The 25,988-nt window shown below is 47.8% G+C and overlaps 1 protein-coding gene across 1 annotated transcript; it reads right to left on the minus strand.

Annotated features, from left to right (window-relative positions):
* Positions 1,934–8,596, minus strand: IRX4 (iroquois homeobox 4). Its single transcript, XM_021389137.1, has 3 exons — positions 7,141–8,596; positions 6,312–6,634; positions 1,934–6,132 (listed from the first exon to the last, which is right to left on the minus strand). The coding sequence occupies exons 1-3, from the start codon at positions 7,587–7,589 to the stop codon at positions 5,399–5,401; spliced, it is 1,506 nt and encodes a 501-aa protein (XP_021244812.1). The 5' UTR covers positions 7,590–8,596; the 3' UTR covers positions 1,934–5,398.

The following is a 25,988-nucleotide window of genomic DNA, read 5'->3' on the forward strand; positions in this document are numbered from 1 at the left end:
TATTTTTTGGCTTTTAACATTTAATTGACATCATATGAATCAAAGAAACAATGTTGTAAGGAAGTTTTTTAACAGTTCCATTTGATCACCATTGTCATCCTTGGCAGTATTTCAGAAAGGAATTCTGAGGTGTTCTTTGAGAAAAGACCTGATTATGATCCCATGGAATCAAGTGACAAAATGCCAACTGCAACTAAAAGACATCCAATTCAGACTGTAAACAATCACATGCTTATATGGAGGAAGGAAATAAAGGTAAGACTGAGAAGAGAAAGGATTTTTACACTCTCATTTGTGTCCAGCCAAATCAATAAGAAAAAAAAATATTTTTCAAGTATTTATGTTAGGGGGAAAAAAAGAGTACATTAAGAGAATGATTTCCTTCAAGGTATTTATTTCTTTTCACGCTCTCCTTAAACTGGAATGGGCAGAAAATAGCTCTTGAGTCTTGTAAGTAGGCCAGATGCAGTTCTTATGCCCAGACTCTGTTCCCTACTGTGGAAAGAATACCAGTGGGACTTGCTATTGTACATACACTCTCTCTAGGCTGCACAGAGGCTTCCTTCTTTCCTCTATGTCCATTTCTCAATGGGATGGGAGGACACAGGGAACCAATTTCCATATTTCGCTTTTGAAATGCTCGCACATGTTTCCTCTTCTCTCACTTTTTCAGGTTATGTTGAATGTATCTTCAGGTTCTCAATGAAGTGAAGACTTCGCTGGATAGTTACACGCTACTGGAGACTGACTTCCTTTGTATTAAAACACTCTCTGACCTATGTAGTGTGTGCGTACATTAAAACTGCTTCTTGGAGGACCACAAGTCTGGAATTATTTTCTGCAGTGGTGCAACTTGACAAGGAGTATGACGGGAACCCTTTTCACAAGTCCTAAGCACTTCACAGCCTCTTTGACATTAAATATGAGTTAAAACATCCTCACACATAGAAGGAATTGATACCATATGTCACACTTCTAGGATCTGTGTTTTTGCCATTAGCTAGTCCTTGAAAAACAGCTTCCTGCTGAAGATGAAGCACAAATATTACACTTCTTATCAAGCAAATCAAAAGATGTAATTTTGTCATTATCATTCCTTCATTCTTCACTTTTTCATATGCAAAGGTACACGCACAAATCTCAGGAGATGGAGGACCCAGATTCAAGCTCACTAGAGCCAATTTTAACTCCATCTAAGGGAGGGCCTAAACACACTGGCCAAAACTGAGTGCTGTTTGAATGATCTTTCTTCTCCCCATTCAGCTACAAATCAAACTCACGGAAACAGTTTCTGATCCTTTACAAAATCTATGGCTTATAGTATTTTCTTGCATTTTCCAGTTTTTCTGCATGAAATGGTACAGAGTGAGCATTACCTCTTTTCTTGGCATTTAACTGGATACACTTTCTCACACACATTATTTGAAGGTCAGATTTAAATGGAAAAGTTAAATGCACATCAAAAAGACTAGTAAGCTGGAGTTTCCTTCCGAACCATTATATCTTTAAAATACATAATGTACAAGCTCTTACCAAGGCAAAGTCTTCCTGGACACTTCTCTTTGTGTGGCTGATGGGAAGGGTCTGTTACACTGGGTTCTGTGACTATGAACTGATTACACTGTTTCAATAGTGCAAAATGAATTTGGGATAAAAAGAAAAGTGATCCTAGACATTAACAGAAAAAGGATGTATCTCTGTAGTTGTCTTTTAATTAGGCATCTATAAGCAAGCTGGCCATTGCAAGGTGCTCTATAATCAGATTACCTAAACGCCAACCTTTTCCTAAATTAACACTTACAATTACATGACATAGTTTCAGATTGTTAATTGGTACTCCTTTGTTGTTGTTGTTATTATTATTATTATTATTATTTAAGGAAAGGGCAGCATGCTCCATTGCAATTTTGCATGCACGCCTGGGGAAAAAGAAGTAGATGACATAAATCGCATGCATAATCTCAGGAGACAATCATTTTAAATCTTAATTGGCTGCCTTTTAAATATCATTTAAGGTCTCGTTTTTCCTGCCTCTCTCACTCTAGTTAAGAAGGTGTTGTGTCAAAGTCTATTACCTTGCTGGACGTCTCGCCTCTAAGTTTTTTTTTAAAAAAATAGAACCATCAGCAGAGGTTTGAGAGGTCGATAAAGCTTTTAGATTTGGAGATGTTTTCAGGGAGCCCATTTCCTGCGGCTAAGAGTTGTTAATGGAGCTTAAGGAATTATCTTATGACTCGGGCTGGGAGAGCCGTATATTTCTTCGCTCCTGTTCCCTTGTCGAGGCTGAATATGCTGCTGTCAAACTCGCTTAATGAAAAGTAACGCGTCGCTGATTACAGTTTTATTTGGGCTCTATGTAAAAAGCACTGTTAATTTAGCATCCCCTCCTTTGTGTGTTTGAATTTGCCATGGCTGAATGATTTAGAGTCTCTCAGTATCAAGCCGTTTCTCTACGATTTTTTTCTCCTCTCTCTCTCTCAGCCTGCCTTTTTATTCCTGCTTTGTACAACCACATGAGCTGCGTATATTTCCCTTTCAGCCCCGCAGCCCCGTCTAAAGCCCTGATCTTTGACTTGTGCTATTGAGTCAAAGGGCAAAATTAATTTCTTGCACTCTTTTGTTCAGACTTTTAAAAACCTTTTGAAAGATCATTGCATTTGACGGCTGATCCATAGATAAGCTTCGTGCGCCGAAGTGAGAAACTGCGTTCCCTCCCCTATCGTTCCTGCAGACTCCTCTCACACAGGGAACATTTTGGTGTGGGTGAGTGCATGCACCCACGCACACGCCCACCTACAAGATTTAACAGGCGGCCGGGCCGTTTTTCTGAGGGATCTGGTCATGTCACACAACAAGCGTAAACTTACTCAAACTTGTTCTGTAACGACAAACATAAGGAAATGAAGAGATAAAGTCCTGGTCCGATTTTGACTCGGCTTCTGATATTTCAGCGTGCCTGCGAGTTGCCCGCGGTTTTTTTACCTTCATTTTAAGGGGGAAGCTGCCCCCCAGACCACAGCCTGACCAAACCGCGCTGCTGACTACGCCGACGCCGCTCAGCATCGATCTACAACGGGGGACGACCCGCCCGGCGGCGGCCCGGTGCGCAGCGCTCAGCACCCCGCAGTCCGGCAGCTCCTCGGGTCTTGCTGAAACCCGCCGGGAAAGCCGGTGCCACCCTGTCCGGTACCTGCATGCACGCAAAACCTCCCTGCTTTCCTCCGCCGTAACATCCCCCCCGCGGCCCGCAGCCTTTCCCCCCGTCCCGCCGGCCGCCACCAATGGCTCGAGGGCAGCCTGACCGCTCGCCTTTCCTCCCTTCCCTCCTTCATCCCCACCTCCTTAGTTGGGCTGAAAATAATTTGCTTTGTCTAAAGGGTTTCAGAGGCAAAGCTCTCCGGCCGCCCCGGCTGCATTAAAATTCCTGCCGGCCCAGCCTTGAGCTGAGATCGCGGCTCCCCGGAGACTCCACTTTCGCTATTACTGTCAAGTACCCTTGACTCTTTATTTTTGCCCTTTTATCTATTACAACTAATTCGAGTTCTTTTGCCCTTTTCAGTTTAAGACGTGGCTTTCTGTAAAGCCTCCCCCTGCCACCGAGCTCTCCGGGTGCAGAGCCTTTAGAAATTGAGGGGTTTACTGTCAAAATGAAAATTTCACTTCAAATTATCTTGGCTGATGCACGTTTTCCAGGCCGGGGGCTCCTGTCTGAGCCTTTTGACAGCCAGATCAGCAGAGGGGTTCAGTGATCTCGATAATATCATCCAAGAGAGCGAAAGTCAATACAATGACAGGGAATATGACTGGATACAATCCAATTACGGCTGCTCGCAGAGAGGGGAAGGGCTTGATCTGATCTCCGCACCCGGATTCCTTTATTCAGTCCTTGCACTAACAGGTCTCGCTAGAAACTTTGCGGGCTGGAGGACGTTCTATTTCGGCTGGGTACTGCCTCGGCCGCATTTATAGTCGCCTTTAATATATATGTGTATATCCCCCGGGCTGCATTCTCATTTAGCTATTTATTTCGGGCGGGAGGCGGTGGGCGAGGACAAAAGGGCTCTTCAGCTCGCTCGGTGTCACCTCGGTCCTTCGGGCGCTTTCACTTTTCCCCCGTAGCGCCGAGCGCGGCCGCCCGGGGGTCTGGGCCCCGGTGTGGGCACATCAGGGGCTGTCACTGGCTGGTAGCTTCTTTTCCGGCAGTTCTCCCTCTCTCCCGGTACGAGGATCGGGAAAAGTTTGCTCCAATTTCGGGGAAGAGTAAGGGAAATCTTTTAAACGGCTGTTATCTAAATGGTAAATTGGCTGCGAATGCTCCTGAATCACACGTCGAGAGCTTTTTTCCTCTCTCCCTCTTTTTGTTGGCTGCACTCTGTTTAATGTCAAAACGCTAAAGCATCTGTCCTGAAGTGCTGAAATATTCATGGAGGATCAGCGATTCTCCATACTGGCAGAAGAGCTGGAAAGCTAAAACTGTTGTTTAAAAGATCAAATTTTCCACGTGAATCAATCGCTCCGTGCACCATGGAGGAGGCGGAAACGCCGCAGCAGAGCCAGGCTGTTTCGGGGGAACCCCTGCCCGCAGCTGGAGCGGGCGATGGGCTCGGGCTGCGGCGCCCCGGCCGGCAGCCCCGCGACACCGGCGGCCCAGGCGGCGCCTCTCGCCCCTTCGGCGGCGCAGGCGACGTTTTCCCGGTACGGACCTCGAGTGACCACTGTCAGCCTCACCGCACGCAACGCCCCGCACTTCCTCGGCAGCGGGGAGGAGGCTCCGGCACCGTGCGCTGAGGGCAGCGTCTTGTTAGTCCTCTGAGAGAGAGGGGAATTTGGAAACCTGAAATATGTTTGTGCAATGCAAAACGCCAGCACGCGTGGTACCTCTGAAACAGACAATTTATTGGAGTGAACATACCCTTTAACATATTTCTCTCTCTTTTTTTTTTTGTCAAGATAAATTTGTGCAGTAGGTGTAAACTTAGTGGAAGTGCTGTTTGTGAATTATATGCTAACAAGGAAATCAGGAGGAAAAACTCTCGAAAAGTCTTTATAACTAATGTCGGCATGCCTTAAATAAAATCTGAATTAAAATTTCTCGTCTGTAAACTTTCAGATGTAAACTCTGTAAGTAGGTCTACGCTATAGTACGTGCTTTGGGACATGGAATTAAATAACTCTCACGACACTGATCCCTTAAAGTCGCAGCCAGGAGAAATTAATTCTTCAGAACAGCAGTGTCTGTCCGTTGAGCTGAGCAAACTGAACGTTAAATCCTCGTTTTGGTTGTTAAAAAAAAAAATAACAATAAAGGAAAAAGTTTTATATTTCAACTCTCGCGAGTTTCTTTTCAGTGTACATGACTCTTCCAGCGCGGGGAAGTTCTTTGCCCCTCGGGGGGCCGTTAGGAGCAAAACATTTTGCTCCCTGCTTTGGGAAAGGCGAGAAACTCCTTGCTTGAGTCCTGGTGGGCCAGGTTGGCCAGCTGCCCCTTGAGCACGTTGGCGCCATTGCCCACCGAGCGTCCCAAGGCGCCCGTTTCCAGAATGGCTCCTTTGGTGGTGGCCCAGGACACCGTGGTGTTGCTCAAGGCTTGGTTCAAAGTACTGTGCCTGAACAGCGGGTCGTGAAACACCCCGTCCACCCAGTTCCTGAGGTTGGTGACCGGCGAATCCTGGTGCCGGTCCATGACATTGACTGGGGCGGAGACGGCGGCGGCAGCCGAGCCCCCCGGCCGCTTCAGCATGCAGGAGGGGTACTCGGCTTGGTTGAGGGAGGTGGCGGTGTGCGCCAGGGACCAGATGCGGGGCTTGGCCTCCAGCAGCGGCTGGCCCTGCGGGAAGCACAGCTTGGCCTCGCAGCCGCGCGGCCGAGCTCCGAGCAGGGCCGCCTCGCACTCCTCCGCCGCCGGCTTCAGACAGCCGCGGGCCCGTTCCGCCGCCTCCTCCTCCTCCTCTTCGGCGGCGACGGCGGGGGGCTCGGCGCGGGGCGGGGGACCGCCGCCGGGCAGTGGCTGCGGATGAGGATGCGGGAGCGGGAAGGGCCGCCTCATCTCGCACTCGGAGCTCTCCGACTCGGCGGCGTCCAAATCCTCCAGGTCGCTGAGCTCCAGCTCCTTCTCCTCCTTGCCCGTGGGCTCTGCGGGTGGGGGCGGGGGAGGGGACGGCAAAAACAAGACACACGGTCACGGGCGGCCGCGCTGCCCCCGGGCGCCCCGCCAGCGAGGCCCGAGGCCGCGGGGGCGCGGCCTCCCAGAGGAAAGCCGGCAGCCGAGCCCCCGCGGCCGAGCCGCTAAGTGCCCGCTCCTAGCAGGGTACCCTCGGCCTTCTCGCTCTTCATGGCGTCTTCCTGCGAGCATTCCTCCTCCTCCTCCTCCTCTTCCTCGTAGGGCCGCTTCTCGTCCGAGCACTTGTTCCGAGGCGGCCACGTCATCTTGTTCTCCTTCTTGAGGCGGCGGCGGGCGTTGGCGAACCAGGTGGAGACCTGGGTGAGGGTCATCTTGGTGATGATGGCCAGCATGATCTTCTCGCCCTTGGTGGGGTAGGGGTTCTTGCGGTGCTCCTGCAGCCAGGCCTTCAGCGTGCTGGTGGTCTCCCGGGTGGCGTTCTTCCGCCGCGTGCCACCGTCCATGGCCCCGTACCTGCGGGCACAGCGTCACGTCGGGTCCCCGGGCCCGGCCCGACGGGGCGGGCGGGGAGTGGGCACCTAGCGTACACGGCTCCGTCTCAGCTGCCAAGGAAAGGCGAGGACGGAGCCGGCGCGGTGCCTGCGGCGGTTATGAGGGAGGTGGGGACAACACCCCCTTTTAATGGCCGTGAAGTCAGCACACATCTGGGTGACCCCAGAGTGTAACTGGGAACAGAAATCTATTTATTTCCTTATTTACTCCTTTTATTAGCACACCCCTCACCACCGCCTCTACCCTTTTGTTCCTGACACTATAAGAACCCTGACGCAGGCGACATCACAACTCAATATTTAACGCACACCCTCCAGGAAAGGTCACCGCCGCCCGATGGGCCCCGAGGGCTGCGGCGCTGGAAGCGCTGGGACGGACAGACGGCCGCCGACGCTCGGCAAAGAGCTCACCGAGTGCCCGAGGCAGGGCACAAAGCCCGCTGCGGCCGCGGCGGGGGGGCCGCTTACCTGTCGTACTGGTACTGGCTGAGGCTGTGCTCGTAGGGGTAGTAGGCAGCCGCCGGGGAGATGCCCGCATGCGCAGAGCCGCCGCCGTCCTTCGCCTCCAAAGTGTTCTGCAAGAGACACCTCGCCGCCCTCAGCCCCCCGCTCTCGGGCAGGGCCGAGGAGGGAGCGGCGGCCGTGCGCTGCCTGCCCCCCGCCCCGCTTACCAGCGAGTAGAAGGCGGGCGCCTCGGTGCCGTAGGTCACGTAGTTCCCGTAGCCCTGGGGGCCGCCGTAGGGGCCGCCGTAGACCCCCAGGGCGGCGGCGGAGTTGAGCTCGTGGCGGGCGGTAGCGAGCAGGCGGCTCTCGTAGACGGGACAATAGACCGGCGTCTGCGCGGGGGCGGCCGGGCCCGACTCGGGCAGCGTGCGGCCGCCGGACTCGCAGCAGGGCGTTAGGGAGTTGGTGCTCATCAGGAACTGCGGGGACAGCGGGCGGGGGGGTGTCAGCGCCCGGTGATCGGCATTGGGGTATAAGGTATAAGCTTTGGGGTGTAAGCTTTGGGGTTTTGAGGTCTCAGCGTTAGGGTGTTCCCCCCCTTGTTCCCCAGTGTTTTGTTTGAGAACGTTCTGCAAGTGTAAGTTTAACCCGTATCTATGTAGAGTGATACATCATCCACCAACAATGAACAAACGCCCCGTGACTGTGGGCACGGAACCTCCGTAACGCACCGCTCCTTCGCCCAACTTTGCGGTGCGCTCAGCCAGCAGCGACTTTACACCGCTTTCTCCTCCTGCAGCACAATGCTGCCCATCTGCGTTCTTCCAGCTTCCCCCCCGCCCTCCCAGATCACTCATGCATATTTATTCGGACTGCAGATTCGCTGCGGCCACGCACGCATCTGTCATTAACCTGCTGGGTTCGGGTATCCCATTATGTTCCCGCACCTCGGCCCTTGCTACGCTCGCGTTTAATTGGTAAATTCCCTCGGGAATGGAAAAAAAGCGCTCCGGGGGGAGAGAGGGTGGGGGTTCTCCCGCTCCCATCTCCCCGCCCTCTGCTCTGTATCTCTACCCCACGCATCGCCATCACCCCGAAGCCCCTAAACCCCGTTTTAACGCAAGATATAAGTTGAGGGTCTGGCAGGCGGCTGGCATCAAACCGCCGGTTTCACGCTCCCCCGTGCTAGGAGGATCGCTGCAGCTCCCGGCCCCGAGCGGAAGCGATCGATAATGAGCGGGGCTCAGTGGAGCGCTGGGAGGCAGAAGCCTTACCTGGGGCGCGGAGGAGTAGGGGTAGCCGAACTGCGGGTAGGACATGGTCCAGAGGCTCCCGGTGATCTAGAAACAAGGCGAGACGTCTGATCTGCACGCTAGGGCAGCCGTGCTCTGCTCTATTGTACCGATTGATTGGGAACCGCAGCTCCCTAGATGCTTAGAGGACGAAGCAGAAAACCACAATTTATTTATTTGCATGACAATTTAAACTTTTCTTTTGACCGAAGTGAAAAAATAAAATAAAATAAAATAGAATGTGTCAAAACTGTAGTAAGTTCTCATCTACATTTACAGCACGAAGAGTTGTTACGTGGGGGCTCCGGGGCTGGCAAACGGCAGAGATGCACGTTTTGCACCCACGGGAAAAGAAAGGGGGGCAATGGGGGAGAGCAGAGCTAACACACCACGTCAGCAGCTGGGAACGAGCCGAGCCTCTGACGTCACGTAAACCCCATTCACATCAGCCGGCCCCGAAGTGTGACTCTCAGAGCCACCCGCACCTCTCAGCCCAGCGGGAGCCGAAGTTGGGGCAGCTCTGTTGGAGACGCGTCGGCGTATTTCGGGGAGGGAAAGGAATGGGTTTAATCGGAAGGATAAATGTTGTATCAGCTACGGTTGGCCCCCACCCTCCTTCGTCACCGAAGGGCTGGGATGCACTTTTAATTAGAAATTAATTAATGAGCAGCTGCTTCTTCCCACCCCACAGTAATAATTAGTCTCAATTACAAACAAGACATATGAAGGGACACACGACTGAGTCTTCATTTAAGATTTAATCAACAGTTAAAATTAGCGCTAACGCTGCCAATAAAGCCCGTGACATACGGCCCTGCGTTCTTTTTCCAGCCTCTCTTCCCGACGTGTGATTACAGGTAGAAAACCCCGCCAGCGCCTTCCGGGCAGCGACCGAAGGGCGAGAATTCTTGCGTTAAAACCCCTCGGAAGCCTTCGGAAAAGCATTCGGAGGGGGGGCTGAAGGGGGAGGGTGCACAGCCGGAGTGTAGGGAGCGGGGTGTAGCCCCAGGGGCCACAGCAGAGCAAACACCTCTCTCCTGAGCGAGGGGAGCAGCCGAGGCCTGGAGCCCCCCGCTCCGCAGACCGTGCCCCACAGCCCCCGGGGCCGGCTCCGTGCTGCCGCCCCGCGGAGCGGCCCCGACGGCGGCTCCCAGCTGTGGCTGTGTAGCCGGGCCGGGCCGGGCCGAGCGGCGGCTGCCGGAGCGCTGAGCGCTGCAGCGCGGTGTGCAGACTTGCTTAGAGAGATTCCCGGGTTCAGACATGTGAATAGCCCCAGGGTCACACTCTAATTAATGATGATGTTCTCTTCTTCTCCCCAGCTGGAAGACTGCCTCCCAGAAACGAATCTGCCCACACTGACAGCTCGATTGAGGGTGATTGATGACTATCTGGAGACCACAGTACACATAATATAATATCTGCTGCGTAATTGCTTTAATTTACAGATGAAAATAGTACTTCTCGCACGGAGTTAGACTACGACGCGCGGCGCTTTATGGCGCTTTGGAGTGTTTGCAAATAAAGACTATCAGAGGCAGCACATGCAAATTGCGCTGACAGCTCGGGAGAGACGAGTGGAGAGCGGGAACCAAATGGCATTCATAATCGGGCCTGAATTCCGTATTGATTTTGGGGAGCGGGGAGAAAACGCCGATCCTTTCCTCACCTGAGCTGCCAATTTCTCTTTCTCCCTGGGAACAGCAATAACTTAGCCATTGGGGTTCTGTGACAGAGAATCACTCCTTTATTTCTCCCGCGGCCCCGGGACCTAATGACACTTGCACTCGCTATTTACAAGCAGCTCCCGTCCATGTGGCGCACACCGCTCTGGCCGAACTCACCCCTGTGCCCGCACAGCGCTCTGCCCGTAGCGCTCAGCACCGCTCAGTGCACCCCGCGCGGATGGCGCCGGGGCTCTTCGCTACAACCCCGCAGCGGGACCCCGCGGTGCTGGGGAAGAGAACAGTTGCGCTTATCTCAAGAGCGGCTCAGGGGGAAGCACTATAATTAGCCGGGAGCCGGGGAACTGCCTGCAGAAGTGCTCGCAGTTCTCCAGGCTGGAAGTTTGGGAGATGTCCTGTTGTTGGTTGGTTTATTTTCTTTTTCCTCCCCTTTTTTTGATGCTACCGCAGATGTCAACTCCGCAGCGGCCCGCACGACACCACAGGTTTGATATGCAGATGAGTCTATTAAACTTTCAAACACAAGGTGAAATTCAATATTTATAGCCCTCGCCTATTTATATATCGCGGTTGTCTCTCAGTGCCCCGCACCACACGAATACTCAGTGCCCATTTTGCACCCAACTTTCCCGTATTAATCACGGTGATTATTTGTCATTTGTCACCGCAGCCGGGCTGCAGGGCCACGTCCAGGCTGTATTCCCTAGAAAGCGCTCATTAAAAACCCCAAAGCAAAACCCAAAACCAAACCTTCACCGACAAAACCTCTTCGTATTTCAACACTGAAAGCGGATATTACATCTTCCTACGGCTCACCTCTTGCTTCACTTTCAGCCTACAAATAATGGCCTTTTGTTGACGGGAAACGCAGTTATATTTCATCCGGAATTTTTGGTGCCAGAGCCCCGCAATGATTTAAAATAACCTCTGTGGTCGGTGCGCAGAAACAACGCAGCGCTGTTCCACCCCGAGGAAAGGCACCGAATGCGGTGGGCTCTTTCCATAAGCACTTGGCAAACGCACGTCTGTGCCGTGCAAATGCAAATGGTTCCCTGTCAGAGCTCCTTTCCCGTGCACGGGAGTTCAGGGCACAGAGCAAAGTTTGGGAGAGTGAACCCATCGCAATCAGAGCGCAGGCTCTTGCAGGTTTTCCCTCCTGCAAGAGGCAAAATTGGGATTTGGGAAACAGAACCGAACTGAATGCGTCTTCTAGGCTCTGTGCTTCCTCCCCGGGAGCCCAGAGCCAACGCTCATGTGAATTTCACCGTACAAACACGGAGCGAGGTGGAAGCGCTGCGGCAGCGGAGCAGGCCGGGGCAGGTAGTGGGGGAGCGCGGTGATGGATGTCCGCAGGGACACGCGTTGAGGCAGCTCTGCAGCCACCGCGCTGCTATCTGCGCTCCCATCGCCTCCCCGTTCCGTGGACTTCTGCCACTCCTGCAACCGTCTCCCCGACGGAATTTGCTTATGGGCTAAAGAAAGAGACTTCGGCAAAGCTCTTTCTGCCGAATTTGCTTTGTTTTCCCGTTCGGGATTTCAAGCAACTCCGACACCGGCTGCCAAACGCCGCGAACTCCACACATCGCTGACCCCGAGCCCCCGGGGCCCCCGGCACCGCGGGAAGCGCGCAGAGCCCCCCGGGGCGGAATGCCCCCGGTGCTGCCAGGCTCGGGGCTGCCGGTGCCCACCTGCACGGTTCCGTGCGAGGGGTCGGGAGCCGCGGTGACAAACAGCAGTTGCCTAAGCGAGTGCCGCTAATTCATTTACGCAATTGTAACTACACGTAAAATAGCGCCCGGAGTGCTTTCATTCGGTAGCTTCAATCTCTAGGCGAACCATCTCGATTAAGGCCTCACGGGCTCACTCTGCTCTTCGCATGCAGCAACTTTCCGCTCGGAAGGGCTGCGGCCAGCCCGCACGCACGGCTCACCCCAAACTTTTGGGGAAGAAAAGCAAAAGCCGCGCCCGGGGAGCTGCTGTATTCCTCCGCACAGGGCTCCGCGGGCACGGGCCGGGGAAGGGCTGTCCGAAGCGGCTCCGCTCGGACCCCGCTCACAGCCGCTCTGTGCTGCGTGGCAGCGCGCAGACCCGCGCACTCCTGCGCGGAGGTAAAACTTTCCTGCTCGCATAGGTCACATCCTATTCCTTTTAAAGTTTGTCTTAAAATCCGGAAAGTTTGACTCGGTGCCTTACCTTAGTGCTCGTGGAGTGTCATACGCGCACCCCCTTCCCAAGAAATAACACATATGTTAGATTACATTTGCTCTCTTTCCCAGGCAAAGATCGCACGGAGCCAAGTGATCCATCACACGGAGTTCCCCTTCCCTCCAGCACTTCGTTCCCAGCCTCCTCGCTGCCGCTGCAGCTCCGAAGGGGGAAAATAACCCCGCCGCCCCCTCCTCCCTGCTGCCGCGCACGCACATACACACACACATACACAGCAGCATCACCACCAAAACGAGGAGAGAACGTTTTACCTGCGATCACGCCCGGCTCCGGCTAGCACCTCGCAGTGCCATGGCAGGGCTCCTCTCCTCCCGCTCTCTGCGCGGATCGCTGCGCGGAGCCGCGGCGCGCATTTCTCAGCGTGCGGCACCTGACGGCAGCGCGCAGTGCCTCCGCTCCCCCGGCGCCGCCGCCACGTCCCTCACCCCTGTCCTAGTGACGTCCCAGCGCGGCTCCGCTGCTCCGCTGCCGATTAACACTTTCCAGGCGCTCGGCTCCCAACTTTTCCTTTTAAAACAGCGGCAGCCGGAGCCTCTCGCCTCCTCGCGTTATAAACGCCGGCTGGGGCGTGGGGGACACCATAATTAATAGCAGGTTGGTAAAATTAGCGCTGCCGCTCCAATCGTTGTCCTTGTCGCCGACAATAATTGCATTGATTCGGGAAGGACACGAATGTCCTCCATTTAACCTAATGATCCGCGGGGTGCACCCGCCGGAAGGCAGCCGGAGCGCTGATTAAGTGCGCGCTCCCCGCGCTGCCATTTATCTCCGCGAGTCAGGGCTGCGAGGCGCGCAACTTACGGGCAACTCTGCCTCGCCCGCCGCCTTTGTTTCCCTCCCGTCGGCGGAGGTGGGCTCGGACGCAGGCGCCAGCCGGGCTGTGCCCGCACCTGCCCACCCCCTGCCCGCACTTCCACTCGGAGCTTTCGCTCCGGGCTCCGCCGGGGCTGTGGTCCCCCCGCCCCGCAGCGCCCCGCAGCGCCCCGCAGCCCCGGGGCCGTCCCCTCCCGCCCCGGGGCTGCCTCCGGGGGGGCGATAGCTCCAGGGCCGGAGCGCTCGCTCCCGCTCAGCGCGCCCCCCCCCCCCCCCNCCCCCCCACCCCGTCCGTGTGTCCGACTCGCAGAAGTTCTGCGTGCCCCGCGGCTCCTGTCCCGGCTCCTCGAAGTTTGGCGGAGCGGCCGCTACTTTCTCGCCTTAATTGTTTGTGCGGAGCAAAAAGAATCAGACAGAATCATAGGGATCGTAGGGACAAACCGGGATTGGCAGAAGGGGGAGGAGGGATCGATATCATTTGTGTTTAAAGGCATAAGGCTGGTGGACGTCTCAAAAAGACAGAGGAGGAGAGAAGGAGAATATTCTATCGCACCCAATTAAGCGAAGACAAAGAGGTGTGGGGAGAAAAGCTGCGAGAGGTGGGGTGGCGGTGGGGAGTTCAAGCCGCTGTCTTCTCACCGTAACCACCAAGGCTGAACAATAACATTAATGGGGAACATCTGTACATCGACAGATTTATTCTTGCCAGGGCTCTTTCATGCCCGTGTCATTTGCATGGGCCCGTGCTCATAATGTTCGACACATGCTGCACCTTGTAGTGTGATGACAGGGTACATCTGATGAACGCTCAGAGTGGGAAATCCACTTCTCTTTCCCCTTTCTCCCACCTCGGGTTGCCCTTGTGACTTCCAAGGCAGGGAAACCACATGGAAAGAGAGAACATGCTCCTTTCTCCCCATCTGCACATGCAAACAGAAAGCTAATCACGCTCCGAGCCTTCATGTGACCAGCCGGGCAGCAGCCCAGGAGGTGCCCGGCCTTGTGTGGGTCTGGGAGATGCCATGGGGCTAGGGCTGCCCCGTGGGTGCTGCCTCCCCTGGGACATCCCCTCTGTGTTCAAGGGCAGGAGGCATAGTTTGAAAAATACTTTCTCCTATTGACACTTACCAGGTGTAACAGTGCATAAACGTGTCTTACACAACACAACTACCTCAGTTGTGTGAGATTGGCATTTTTACCATGGCAGTGTTGGTTGGAGGAAGAAGCGAGCAGACACTGTCTTTTCCAATCTGCTCCTGTGCTGACCTGCACACCTCGGAATTGCCACCCTTTGCCTCTTTGACAAGGCAGGGTGGCTTTCTGTCTGTCTGCGCAGGAGGATGGCCAAGCAGAGCAGAGGAGAGCTCCCAGTGGATGAACATGCAAGTCACCCATGGCGACCCGAGGGACACATCTGCTGAGGGAGCATGGGCCACCAGGAAATCCCAGAAGGTGCCTGCAACCTGAGCAAAAGCTTCTGGGGAGTACTCAGAAATTCAGCGTCCAAAGTTCATGACTCAAGGGCCATTTGTAGGTTTTGCCTGATGTTACTCATGGCATTGTTACAGATTCTTCTTCCCCCTCCCTTTTTTAATGACCCATGATGCAAAGGTTTCAACCATTTGTAATGTTTCAACTATTAGGAAGTGCTTTTTTTTTTTCACAGTAGAAATGGTGTTGGTCTTGTCTATCCTGACATTCTTTGGCATTCTTTCCCATTTCCATAGCTAGATCCGTGGCACCTCGGTTCTGAAAAGGCCTTCACTAAATGATAGCAAGTGGTTAAAAACCTTAATTTTCCATGTCATTAGACAAACAGCACTGGTGATAGCACCGTGTACTTCCATTCAGAAAGGGAATATCATTTAATTGCCAGTGTCAATTTCTGCAGCGCTGTGGCTGTTCTTTGAAGACCTACTTTCTAAGAGATCAGATAGGAAAGAACACTAGCTTGATCTCTTTCTTTTTTTTTTCGGTCTTTATTTTAATGTTGAGAGTATTGAATCACAGCCAGTGAAGGAATATTATACTATTTCTTGTCTTACAGCTCATGCACACAATGAAAGTCTTAGAAAACTCATAGCTTCATTGTGAAAACTCCAAGATTATCTGTATAACTGGAATAATTTCACACACACATACAAAAAAAAAAAAAAAAAAAAAGTGAATAGAATTCAGAATGCAGTAAACACATGGACAGAAATCAGATTTTCACTGAAACTGTGTTTGTCCTCGTCTGGTTTTGGTGCAGTTTTATGCTAACCTCACAACAGCAAGGTTTGTCTGAGCAAGCAGGGATCCGTACAGGTACATTTCTTTTCCCTTTCTCGCATTAAATTGATTATGTGATGTTCAAAAGACTGATATACATTAGAAAACCTTTAGGCATTTCAGAGTAAAGGAGATGGTTTATTAAAAGGAGAGGTTATTACTGTGAACAATGACTTCAGTGCGTACGTTGGCATGTGAAATGTTTATCTGGCGCTGACCTGCATTGGTCAGAACTACACTTTTATGCATAAATATATGGTCAAGCCAATAAAAGGCATCTTTTATCAGACTTGATCTGGTCATCTGCGGGTCTTTGGAATATATATGCTTATAATTACATTTTCCGCCATTTTCTAAGCAAGTATTACCATAGTTCTGCTGGCAAACCTGTGGTTTTGAGATGACATTTATTCTGTACTGTGTACTCTAAATATGAACTTGGAGAGGATTATCCTTTGGTAGGAGAGGAGCATCAGCATCACTTTTGTTGCTGAAAAGCTTCACCATTCCAGCAGACACTGAAGACCTTAAGAAGGCAGAAGGCGCCAAGGGAGTTCTGTAGGACCAAGTTCTCCTTCCGGCCTTGGGTGGACAGTGCTGAGCTCTGGGGGAAAAAGAGCAGGAGTGGGCTCCTTTCTCCGTGCTAAAGAGAACCAAAGAGAAATGGGCTGTGGGTCTGATCCCAGAGAGCTCCCTGTCAATGGGAAGTGCCATACAATGTTACTTGCAGGTGATCACTCTGTACCCAGAAGGGATTACAGACAAGAACCATGTGCGCCTTGGAAAACAATGATGCAATTAAAGCGGCGTTTGTAGCGTGCACTTAGGGTTATCTTTCTGTGTGGGATGAACCATCATTTTTTTTCCCTGCTAATTATTTTCATTAGCTGTTTTAACTCTTCCTGAGAGCTCTTAATAACTGCTTCAGAGCAGAATGTGTAAAACTGAAAATTATTTATGGCACCGATTAGAACTACAGAATACTAATATGGGCACTCAGGAATAATTTACCATAGCGGGAAAAGCATTATTTAATTGTTTAATATAGAGGTTTAATTGTGCTTGCATATAATTATCATGTAAATATCACTGTGATCACTTTAAGAGGTTATTTCTAAGTGTGCCAAAATTCTGAAGCAATCTGAAAAGAATTAATTTTTCTCTTGCCTTCCTTCACAAGTCTCTCAAGTGCATTATATATTTTAACTTAAACCAAAATATAGCCGAAGGCAGACAGGAGTTCCAACAGTGACCAGTGTAATACTCACTGCTTTTAATTACTGTAACAATAAATCACACAGGAATGTCCTCCAGGAACTAAATGATTTTCTAAAAACATTTGAGAATATTTTTGAAATTCAATTAATTGAAGGCACCAGATAAAAGGTACACATTCTTAATGGCTATAAAATAACCCTAAGGGATGTAACTGAGCTCCAAGCTTAACTTCAAAGTGTGACAGAAATACTTACTGTATTACTTTAAAAGTATTCAGATCAATGAATCAGTTAAAATTACTTATACATTTACCAACCTTTTCATTTTCTTTCTGAATATGATAGAAAGAATTGCTCTCATTTCCCAGGATACAAAAAGCAGTTGAGACCTGTAAAAGAAATTGTAATTAAAGCCAGCCTTCAGTCAAAATCGGTATTATGAATTTTTGGTTGACACAAGATAAAGGGGCCAGCAAAACATAAAAGTGACTCGATAAAACATACGTTTAGACATTTTATACTGAAATTCAACTGGGTTGTGCCAGTAATTTGGGTTCTGGGATTAAATCTGTCCTTGTTAAAGCCAGTAAGCGTTTTTTATTGAATTTAATGGAACCGGCATTTCACCCTGGGATGTGTACCAGACCAACTATCAGATTCTCGGCCCAATCTGTTGTTGTTGTTGCTGCTTTTTTCTCCTATCTTTGGACTAACTATGCTAACTTTAACATGCGTGGCTTTGCAAGGTTCTGAGCAGCTTAAACGCATGCACCATGCCTTCAGCATTTCTGGGCAGTGCTCTGAGGTAGTACTCAGGAAAATGCTCAGCAGGATCCCACCCTGTCTTGGCATTTGACCTGCAGTTTATAAGAAGCAAAGGTTGTTTTAAAAGAAAAGTGTTTAAATCATCACAGTTTTCTGGTTTGCTAGGTGATTTTATAAAGCAGCGTGATTCAACAGCAGAAACAGATGAAGAAATATGGAGAGGCTGAAATGTCACTAACAGCCAAGATTTTCTAGCACAGCTGCTCTGTTGTGAGCAGCTCTTCCCTCTGTAGTCTCAATCTACAGCTGTACTCCTAGTTGTACCTGGGCCATGAAAGCAGATCATAGAACATAGTCATCACACCATGGAGATAAGGGTTAATTTCTAAGCTTTGCATGAAGGCTGGTTATCATAAATATTCAGTGATGGGAAACAATTAAACTGTGTATATACAGTGCAGGAAGCTTAGAAACAGTTGGAATGGAATTATGCACACATGCACTCGAGGCCCCACCTCGAGTACTGTAGGCCCCACCTTGAGTACTGTGTCCAGTTTTGGGCCCCTCACTGCAAAAAAGACATTGAGGCCCTGGAGCGTGTTCAGAGGAGGGCGACAAAGCTGGTGAGGGGTCTGGAGCACAGGCCTTATGAGGAGCGGCTGAAGGAGCTGGGATTGTTCAGTCTGAAGAAGAGGAGGCTCAGGGGAGACCTCATCGCTCTCTATAACTACCTGAAGGGAGGTTGTAGTGAGCTGGGGGTCAGCCTCTTCTCTCTTGTAACTAGTGACAGGACGAGGGGGAATGGCTTCAAGTTGCGCCAGGGAGATTTAGGCTGGACATTAGGAAATACTACTTTTCTGAAAGAGTGGTCAGGCGCTGGAACAGGCTGCCCAGGGAGGTGGTTGAGTCACTGTCCCTGGAGATGTTCAAGAAATGTTTAGATATAGCGTTGGGAGACATGGTTTAGTGGGGTTGTTGGTGGTAGGTGGATGGTTGGACTAGGTGATCTTGTAGGTCTTTTCCAACCTAGCTAATTCTATGATTCTATGATTCTATGATTCTATGTACATTTGTGCATGTCCCTATCTGTGCACACACATATGTAGGGAAAGGATGTGGAGAAGCGTCTGTTCTGTATGAAGAGATTGTATCCCAAGAGAAAGATAACGGTTCTCTAACAAAGACTAATTTCTCTATTTTCCAACAGCTACATCATTTCAATACTCACTGATAATTTTCTCAATTTAATCAGTAGCAAGTTTCTCTCTGTTTAAAATGTGTTAAGCTGAGAGGTTAAAAAACAACAATAATACTACACAGATAAATGTGTCTTTATCATTTCTTTTCCTCGATCTTTCATAATCATAAACATAATAAAAAACTTTGAGCGTTTAATATTGATGATACATCATAAAAAGGTAGCCTTCTTTTAGCCCCATGCAGTAATTCTGCACCCTGAAGGTGACAGGTAAGAGGGTCACTGGGCAGTGGAAGATCCTCAGTAGGTTGCAGATGTAAAAATGCACTCACTGAAAATACGTGTATTATATTATAGCTATTTTAAAAATGAATAGAATAAAATCTATTACAAGGATAAAGGCTCCGGATATGTCAAAGAACTGTGTTGGAGAAGGTCAACAGTCTAAAGATGACACTTTTAATCCAAGACTGTGGACTCTAGAAGACAGTTTGAAGGGTTTATTTTGGTGGGCAAATGCCCATAATGTTCAGAACAGACTCACATCTACCAAATTGTCACCTGTGACCGGCAGCCAGATTCAAATCTATTCAGTATAAGCCTTTGAATCTCTCTCTATTTTTTAAAACTTTATTTATCTTTTCTTTTTAAGTATCTTTACCTGTGGTGAAATGGTTGAACTGCAATAATATGGAAGAACAGAAGTAAAAAACACAAGTCAGAATATTGGCTTCAGATTAAAGCTGCGTAGACCTGGGATAACTTGTCCGGAAAGTTAAATCATTTCATTGAAAATACATGTCAGGCAAAGCTAAATATCATTAACAAAGGAAAAAGTAAGCACTTATGTGTAATTTTTATGTTTGCGAAAAGTCAGTGCAGCCAAGATATGAAATGTAGCCGTTTGTCATCAGGTGCTGTGTTTCATCTGCATTGTATTTTCCAGTTAACACTCCTCCTTCTCTCTCCAGCATCTGATTTCATAGCAGGGAGAGCTATCAGTCCTAAGGACACAGGCAGTGGGAGCCGAGGGATTTCTGCAAAATCCTCATTAATGTTGAAGGAAGAGACTTCCTTGGGAAGACAGCTCAATTTCTTGTCTTTGCTCACATCCAGAGACACCCGTGAGACAAAGGGCTAAAACCTGCAGCCACACGTGCCCACAGAGAGCCTGTCCTGTCTGACATTTCAAGCCTTGCGCAAGGATCCCAGACCAGCCTGTGTTTCAGCTGGAAGTGGAGCAGAACAGTACCAGAGCTGTTTAGCCAGGAACCAGGGAAACGTCAGCGCTGAACTCTACTCCAGAGTGGTCTGGGATTCAGCAGAGCCAGCGGAGACATTGGTGAAATTCATGGCTGAGGCTGACTGTGCATATCTTAAGAGGAAATTTCAGCAGAAATGATGTGGTGGTGATGAAGGTGAATGGCAAGCGTTGGCACCACAGCCCTTTCCAAAATACTCTGTCTTTTCCCCAGGCTGCGGAATTATGCCTGTTGCAAATTTGGCCAGATGGGCACACGGTAAGCAAAATGAAGATGTCTGAGTGGGACAGGTATGAGAAAATCTGTTCCTTTCTAGCATGACTGTCTAGCATGAAATGCAAGCAACCCCTGGACTTGCCTGGATGCTGTAGCAGGAATTCAGCTGGAGCCCTGCTTGCTTTGTCCACTCTTTAGCTTTAACCAGTAATTAAAACCTTGAACTGTCAAATCTTTTTTGTGATGCCGTAGCTTGCTGTTTTGCATCAAGTTTTAATACGAAAAGGTAGTTAGACACCCAAACTAACATGTAAAGAAAGATCTCCTTGCTCCATCTGCTCCTGGGCAACAGGCAGCACTTTCTCATCTCTCTGAGGATTTGGGAGGAGGACTTGTTGGAAGCAGCGATGCCATCTTGCTACTTCTTCTTTATGACATTTAAAGATTTGAAGCAGAAAACCTGAGATGATCTGAAAAAGCAAAAGCAATAGGCATCTACGAGAGACTGCATAAGCGTAAGTAAGACTTACAAATCTGATATTTTTCTAGTTAAAATATTCTGTGTGAGAAAAAAGCAGATGTGGGTACCAAAATCACTCTTTAAGGCAGAGAAGGTCACAGCAAGACTGGGAGGGCAGCTTGTTCCCCTGGTCTATGGTATACCAGTCCTCTTTGTGATACATGATCCTAAATATCTGCTTTTGGGGCAAATTGTGAGTCATGTGACTCTAATGGTTGACTTTTGTGGATCAGAAAAACAAAAGCTTTTTTTTTTTTTTTCCCCCTGCTTAATGCAACATATTTACTTTCAAGAAGTCTTAGCTTAATTTGTGCTTCAGTAATCACAGATAATTTTCTAAGGTTCTCTAACCTGTCTTGTCTTTCCTGGAATTACAAAATGTTGTGGATTGGTTGCTAAATAATACCTAGCATTTCTTTCCTGAAGTTAGAGTACTTAAAATCATTGAAACCAGCTTTGTGAAGGCACTTTGGAATTACCAAAAGTGACAGGCAGGGGGGACCTTCGTAAATTTGTAGAAGTGCAGTAAGTAAAATTGTAGTTTGTGAATCCAGTCTCAATTATTTTCACTTTATTTCTCTCCTTCCCTGAGTCATGTGAGTTTGCCCTTGTCTTGCCTCAGTTACATGGGAAAATATCCACATGCAATTCCAACTGAGAAATGAGATACTGAGAAAAATGTTTTTCAGTATTTCTAATGCCATCTTTACTTTTTAAGTTTTCTCATTCCCTTGGAAGTGCACGTACCAAGGTAAATTTTTTCAACAGAGCAATATACAATGGAAAAAATTATAAGTAGAACTAGGAGAACTAGTCAGTTGTAACAAGACAGACGAGAAATGAGTTGTCATGTTATGAATGAATCATGCAATTAGTGAATTTCACTAAAGATAGTATTTGTTCATTACTTCAAGTCTGGAAGATAATTTGAAATGCCCTGGAAAGCTGAATGAGAAGAATATTGCTTGTCTTCAAAACCAAGTTTAAAGAACCTACCTTCAAACAACTTACAGCATTTCCAAGTAGCTATTACACTGCAGGATAAGTGCTAAGGGGAACTGATCCTAAAACATCCTAACAAAGTAACTTGGACAGAGTTTCCCAAGAGATGGTTGGTAAAAAAGAAAAGGTTATGGTGAAAAATAGCAGAAGTGATGAAGGCCTAGGACAACCACACCAAAAACTTCCTTCTTCCACTCCAACATGTGCACTGCAGAAGCATGTGCACTACAGAAGCAGGCCCTAGTGCAGCTGAATCCCATCAGTGGCCTTGTGTAAGTTTAGTATTTGTCTTTCCTTTGGAACTAAATGTTCATGCTAGTACTACGTAGACCTGTGGAAGTGGTACAGGTGCTGTGTATATAACCAATTTGATTTTGTTTCCTCTACTAGGCTGTAACTTCATAAACAGTGCTTACTATGGATAAAATGATTAAAATGATGTGGTAGAGCTGCCTGTACCAAATGACTTTTAAACAGGTAAAAGGTTTTTTAAACAGGGTTTTTTCATCTTTGCAGCAGATGGCATTGGTCAGTCTTGGAAACAGGACACTTGATAGATAGGCTGTAGTTCTTTCAGAATAGCCATCCCAGATTTCTTCCAGATTTGGCTTTTTTTTTCTCCTTTTTTGACTGCCAAGATTACAGAGGCTCTTTACCCCAGTGCACTGCTTGTGGTCTTGTTTTTAAAACTTTCATTGAAGACAGATTTATCTGGACTTCTGTTAGCCAGTTTAGAGGAAATTGTCCTTCTGGCAGCAGTATCTCCTTGGGAACATGTCAATGTTAATTCTTCCTTCAGCTTTTGAGCCAAACCAGGAGTCAAAATACATATTTAGGAGCCTAAATAAGTTTGTCAGAGTTTCTGAGCATCACCAGTTTCCGCCCTGGTCAGTAGCAGCTGATGCTCAGCATCTCTTTGATTCCGTCACTTTTTGGTGAAAGCTCTTAACTCTTTGATATATCAGGGGATGGAATTCATTTCCTCATGCCAGCGTTTGCAGAAAGGGATGCATAAAGTCACGTTTAGGTAGGAAATTTAATTTAGAGATTAAGCAATTGTTACAAAAATAAAGGAGGAATTGTTCCCATCTTGTGACTAAGACACTAGATTTAGAAGTAAAAGGCTCCTGTAGCATGTTCTCTGGTGCATTTACATTAGAGCAATTTGTGATCAAAAATTCTCTTCTAAAGGAGCAAGATAGAAATTTAAATCTTCTATGAGTCAGCTTGGACCATATATCAGTGTTCCTCAGACAAGACATTCAGATTTCAATTCCTAAATGGAAATTCTGTCTCTGAACACATAAGAAACAGAGAGAGTAGAGGTAAAACAGAACTGGTCCCTTCGGGAAACTTTTCACTCATATCCACATATGCACATCCTGAGTTTTAACAGTTACACTGAGCACACAAGCACTCTGTAGTCATTTACAGGGCTTGGTCAAGGACGAAAGAAAAGAGGAGTGGAGAAGTGTGTGGCAGAAAGGTTCCTTTTTATTCTTTTTTCTTTCATGAAATACAGGTATACTTGAGAGATTTTGTGTAAATATATGTATGTATACATGCTTATATGTAGGTTGCTCTGAAAGTAACGTCTCCTATTTATTTCCAGGGAAACTACAACAGATCCAAAGAGCACGATAACACTACTGGATAGAGAAAATTCTCAGATACAAAACGCTATTTTTCAGGATAGTCACCGCCATTAATTATGCATTTTCACCGGCAATGAACAAGAGCCTGCATACTGCGCTTGTAAAAATCTGCACCAGTGGAGGTGACACATTGTTGCCACTGCTGAAATGCACCATCCATGCCTTGCTGTGTTCACATGCACTCCATTAATATCAATGTGTGCTATTTTTTTCCACATGGAGGAATTCATTGACATACCTTTGCTTCATATGCTCTTCCATGCCAGACACCATTTTGTCAGACTATCCCTCTGCTGCCATCTGTCACATGGCAACAATGTGTAATGGAATATTGGAGGAAAGGTTCAGCCTCTACTGCCATACCACCTACATCTGCCTCTGATGTCGTGGGCCAACATAGGAGGCATTACTTTTGCAAAAACCCTTGCATATAAAAAACAAAGATTATTTATGGTCCCTCTCTTAAAAAATGTTGAACTAAAAGTTTTGGAATATAACTGATTCAAAAACAGTCTAAATGGATCAGCACTGTATTGACATTCTCAAAACATTTTAATCTTTACTTGAAAAAATAATCTGCTGGAGACTGGGAAAAACAAAAGAAAAGAAAAGAAAAGAAAACAAAATAAAGCAAAGCAAAGCAAAACAGAACAAATAAGTCTAGTTTTCACTTACTTAACCTGATGTTCTGCTGAAAATGCTTCAGATCTTAGAAATACCTAGTAAGTAGCCAGAAGAGAAAAAATAAAATCAAAACTCCTTTTAATCCTTTAAAGTGCCTAGTGAATGGTACTAGTACTGTAACCAGTACTGGTAACTACTGGCACTGGTAGCTAGTAGCTACTGGGAGTAAAGGAGATTAGTTCAGTGATATGCACTTAACTAGAAGACCAAAAAGTAGAAGTTGGATTCTTGCCTCTTTTAACACCTGATGTTTTTACACTAAAATCCTCTAAATCTTTGTTGTTAATCTGAATCCAGTACTTTAGAGGGAGATCTGTTTGCCCACTTTAGAGATAATGGAGAACTCCTAGAAGGGACATTAAGTAAATCTCTTGAATGCTTACTGCAATTTAGTTTGCTTCTATAAGCCACTGCAGCAGGGCGTATAATGATACCACCCTAGCAAAGAGACCAGGTAATAGAGACTTCTGACTACTTTCACTTCCACTAGTATTGTTCAGCCAAGGATTTATATAGAGGGTGGACAGAGGCTAAACTTCACAAGATGACACAAACATTGACATGAGTAATTTGATTATGTAGTCTATGACTATTAAACCTTATTTCTCTGAATGCAGCAATACTATTCTTCAAATTCTAGTTTCTCTAGATTCAGAAAGGGGCTATCTGTCAGCATTAGGTTGGATTCAGAGCACACCGTTCTCCTTTTCAGTGAATGATCCTTCCTTTAAAGGGGTAAGGGAAGAGCTGGGAGAAATATACATGGAAATTGCCCTTGATGCACTTTCCCAAGGAACAGTTTCAGGATATTTTTGGGGAATTTCTTCTCTCTCCCAAGGACAACTTCTCTGAACTGAAGCCTTTTAAGAAGTGGCTGCTGTAAGCGTACACATTGTATTTGAGGATTTATACTCAAGAAAATGTTAAAATAGTACAGATAATTCATTTTCTAATTACATAATGGAGATAGTGGGTTTAGATATGCCTGCCTTGCTACTTACAGCTATATTAGCTTAATGTGTAGGAGTATTTTTATATATTTTAATACTATGGTGTGGGAGAACGACAATTTTTTATCTGAGATAAAAAAAAGTAAGAGAAATTTGTGAAAATGAAACATCTTGTTAATCATCTTCTTGTTGTAATTACCTGTTGTTTCCTACCCTACATTCTTGCCTGCCTCCTTTTGAGTTTGGACATTCTTGTCCTAAGAAGGTTGTTGTAGGCTTGTTCTGCATAGACCTGTGTACCTGAAAGTCATTTGTACTCCCTGCATCCAGACCATGGCACTGTTATTTAGTTGATGTGAGGAGTAAGCAGTGGCTTTTTACAGGTGGACTTTGGAAAGGAGGAGGAGGAGATTATGACAAACTGAATTAGCAGTAAATAATTCTTTCCATAGAAAGGAACTTATAGTCATCTCAGTGAGTTACTAATTTGTTTACCTTCAGGTAAAATCATATCTCTACAGCCAGCCAATTTTTATACTGAAGTGTAAAAGAACTGTCCAATGTGGCAATGTGATGGATAACTTCATTACACAACTTAAGAAGCGCTTCTTCCCTTTCTTGTACCTTTTCACACTCTAGTTAATCACCTTACCCTGGTTAAGCCAACTGACTACTTCAGCATTAAAAGTATGCAAAATTAACATTTCACTGCACCAGTGCCAGATAAAGGAGTCTCTTCCATCTGGAGAACAGGCAGTCTTGTTTAAGTGACTCTGACTTCTCTCTCAGATATGTGATCCTGATGATTCCATTCCGAATGAAAGGACTTGTGTTCTCAGCTTCTGTCCCATCTCCAACTTTTTTCATAAGAATCCAGTGCAAAGATGGCTGTCCTGGGATGTCCTTGCCTATGACAGTGACAAATATTGGCTGCTGAGAGTATATGAACCAGATGAGGATGCAGAGATTTTTCTCCAGAATAATCTTTCGGCCTCCAGCAGTGTTCAAGCACTTTTGGAGTCCAGGTTGACAGAATCCTGGTTATTGTTGCTGGGACTGATCCTGAGCCTCACCAGTGAGCTGATGTCCTGCCTAGCCTTGGCCTGTCCTTAAGGAGGT

The sequence above is a fragment of the Numida meleagris genome, chromosome 2 (assembly GCF_002078875.1).
Source record: "Numida meleagris isolate 19003 breed g44 Domestic line chromosome 2, NumMel1.0, whole genome shotgun sequence".
Lineage (NCBI taxonomy): Eukaryota > Metazoa > Chordata > Aves > Galliformes > Numididae > Numida > Numida meleagris.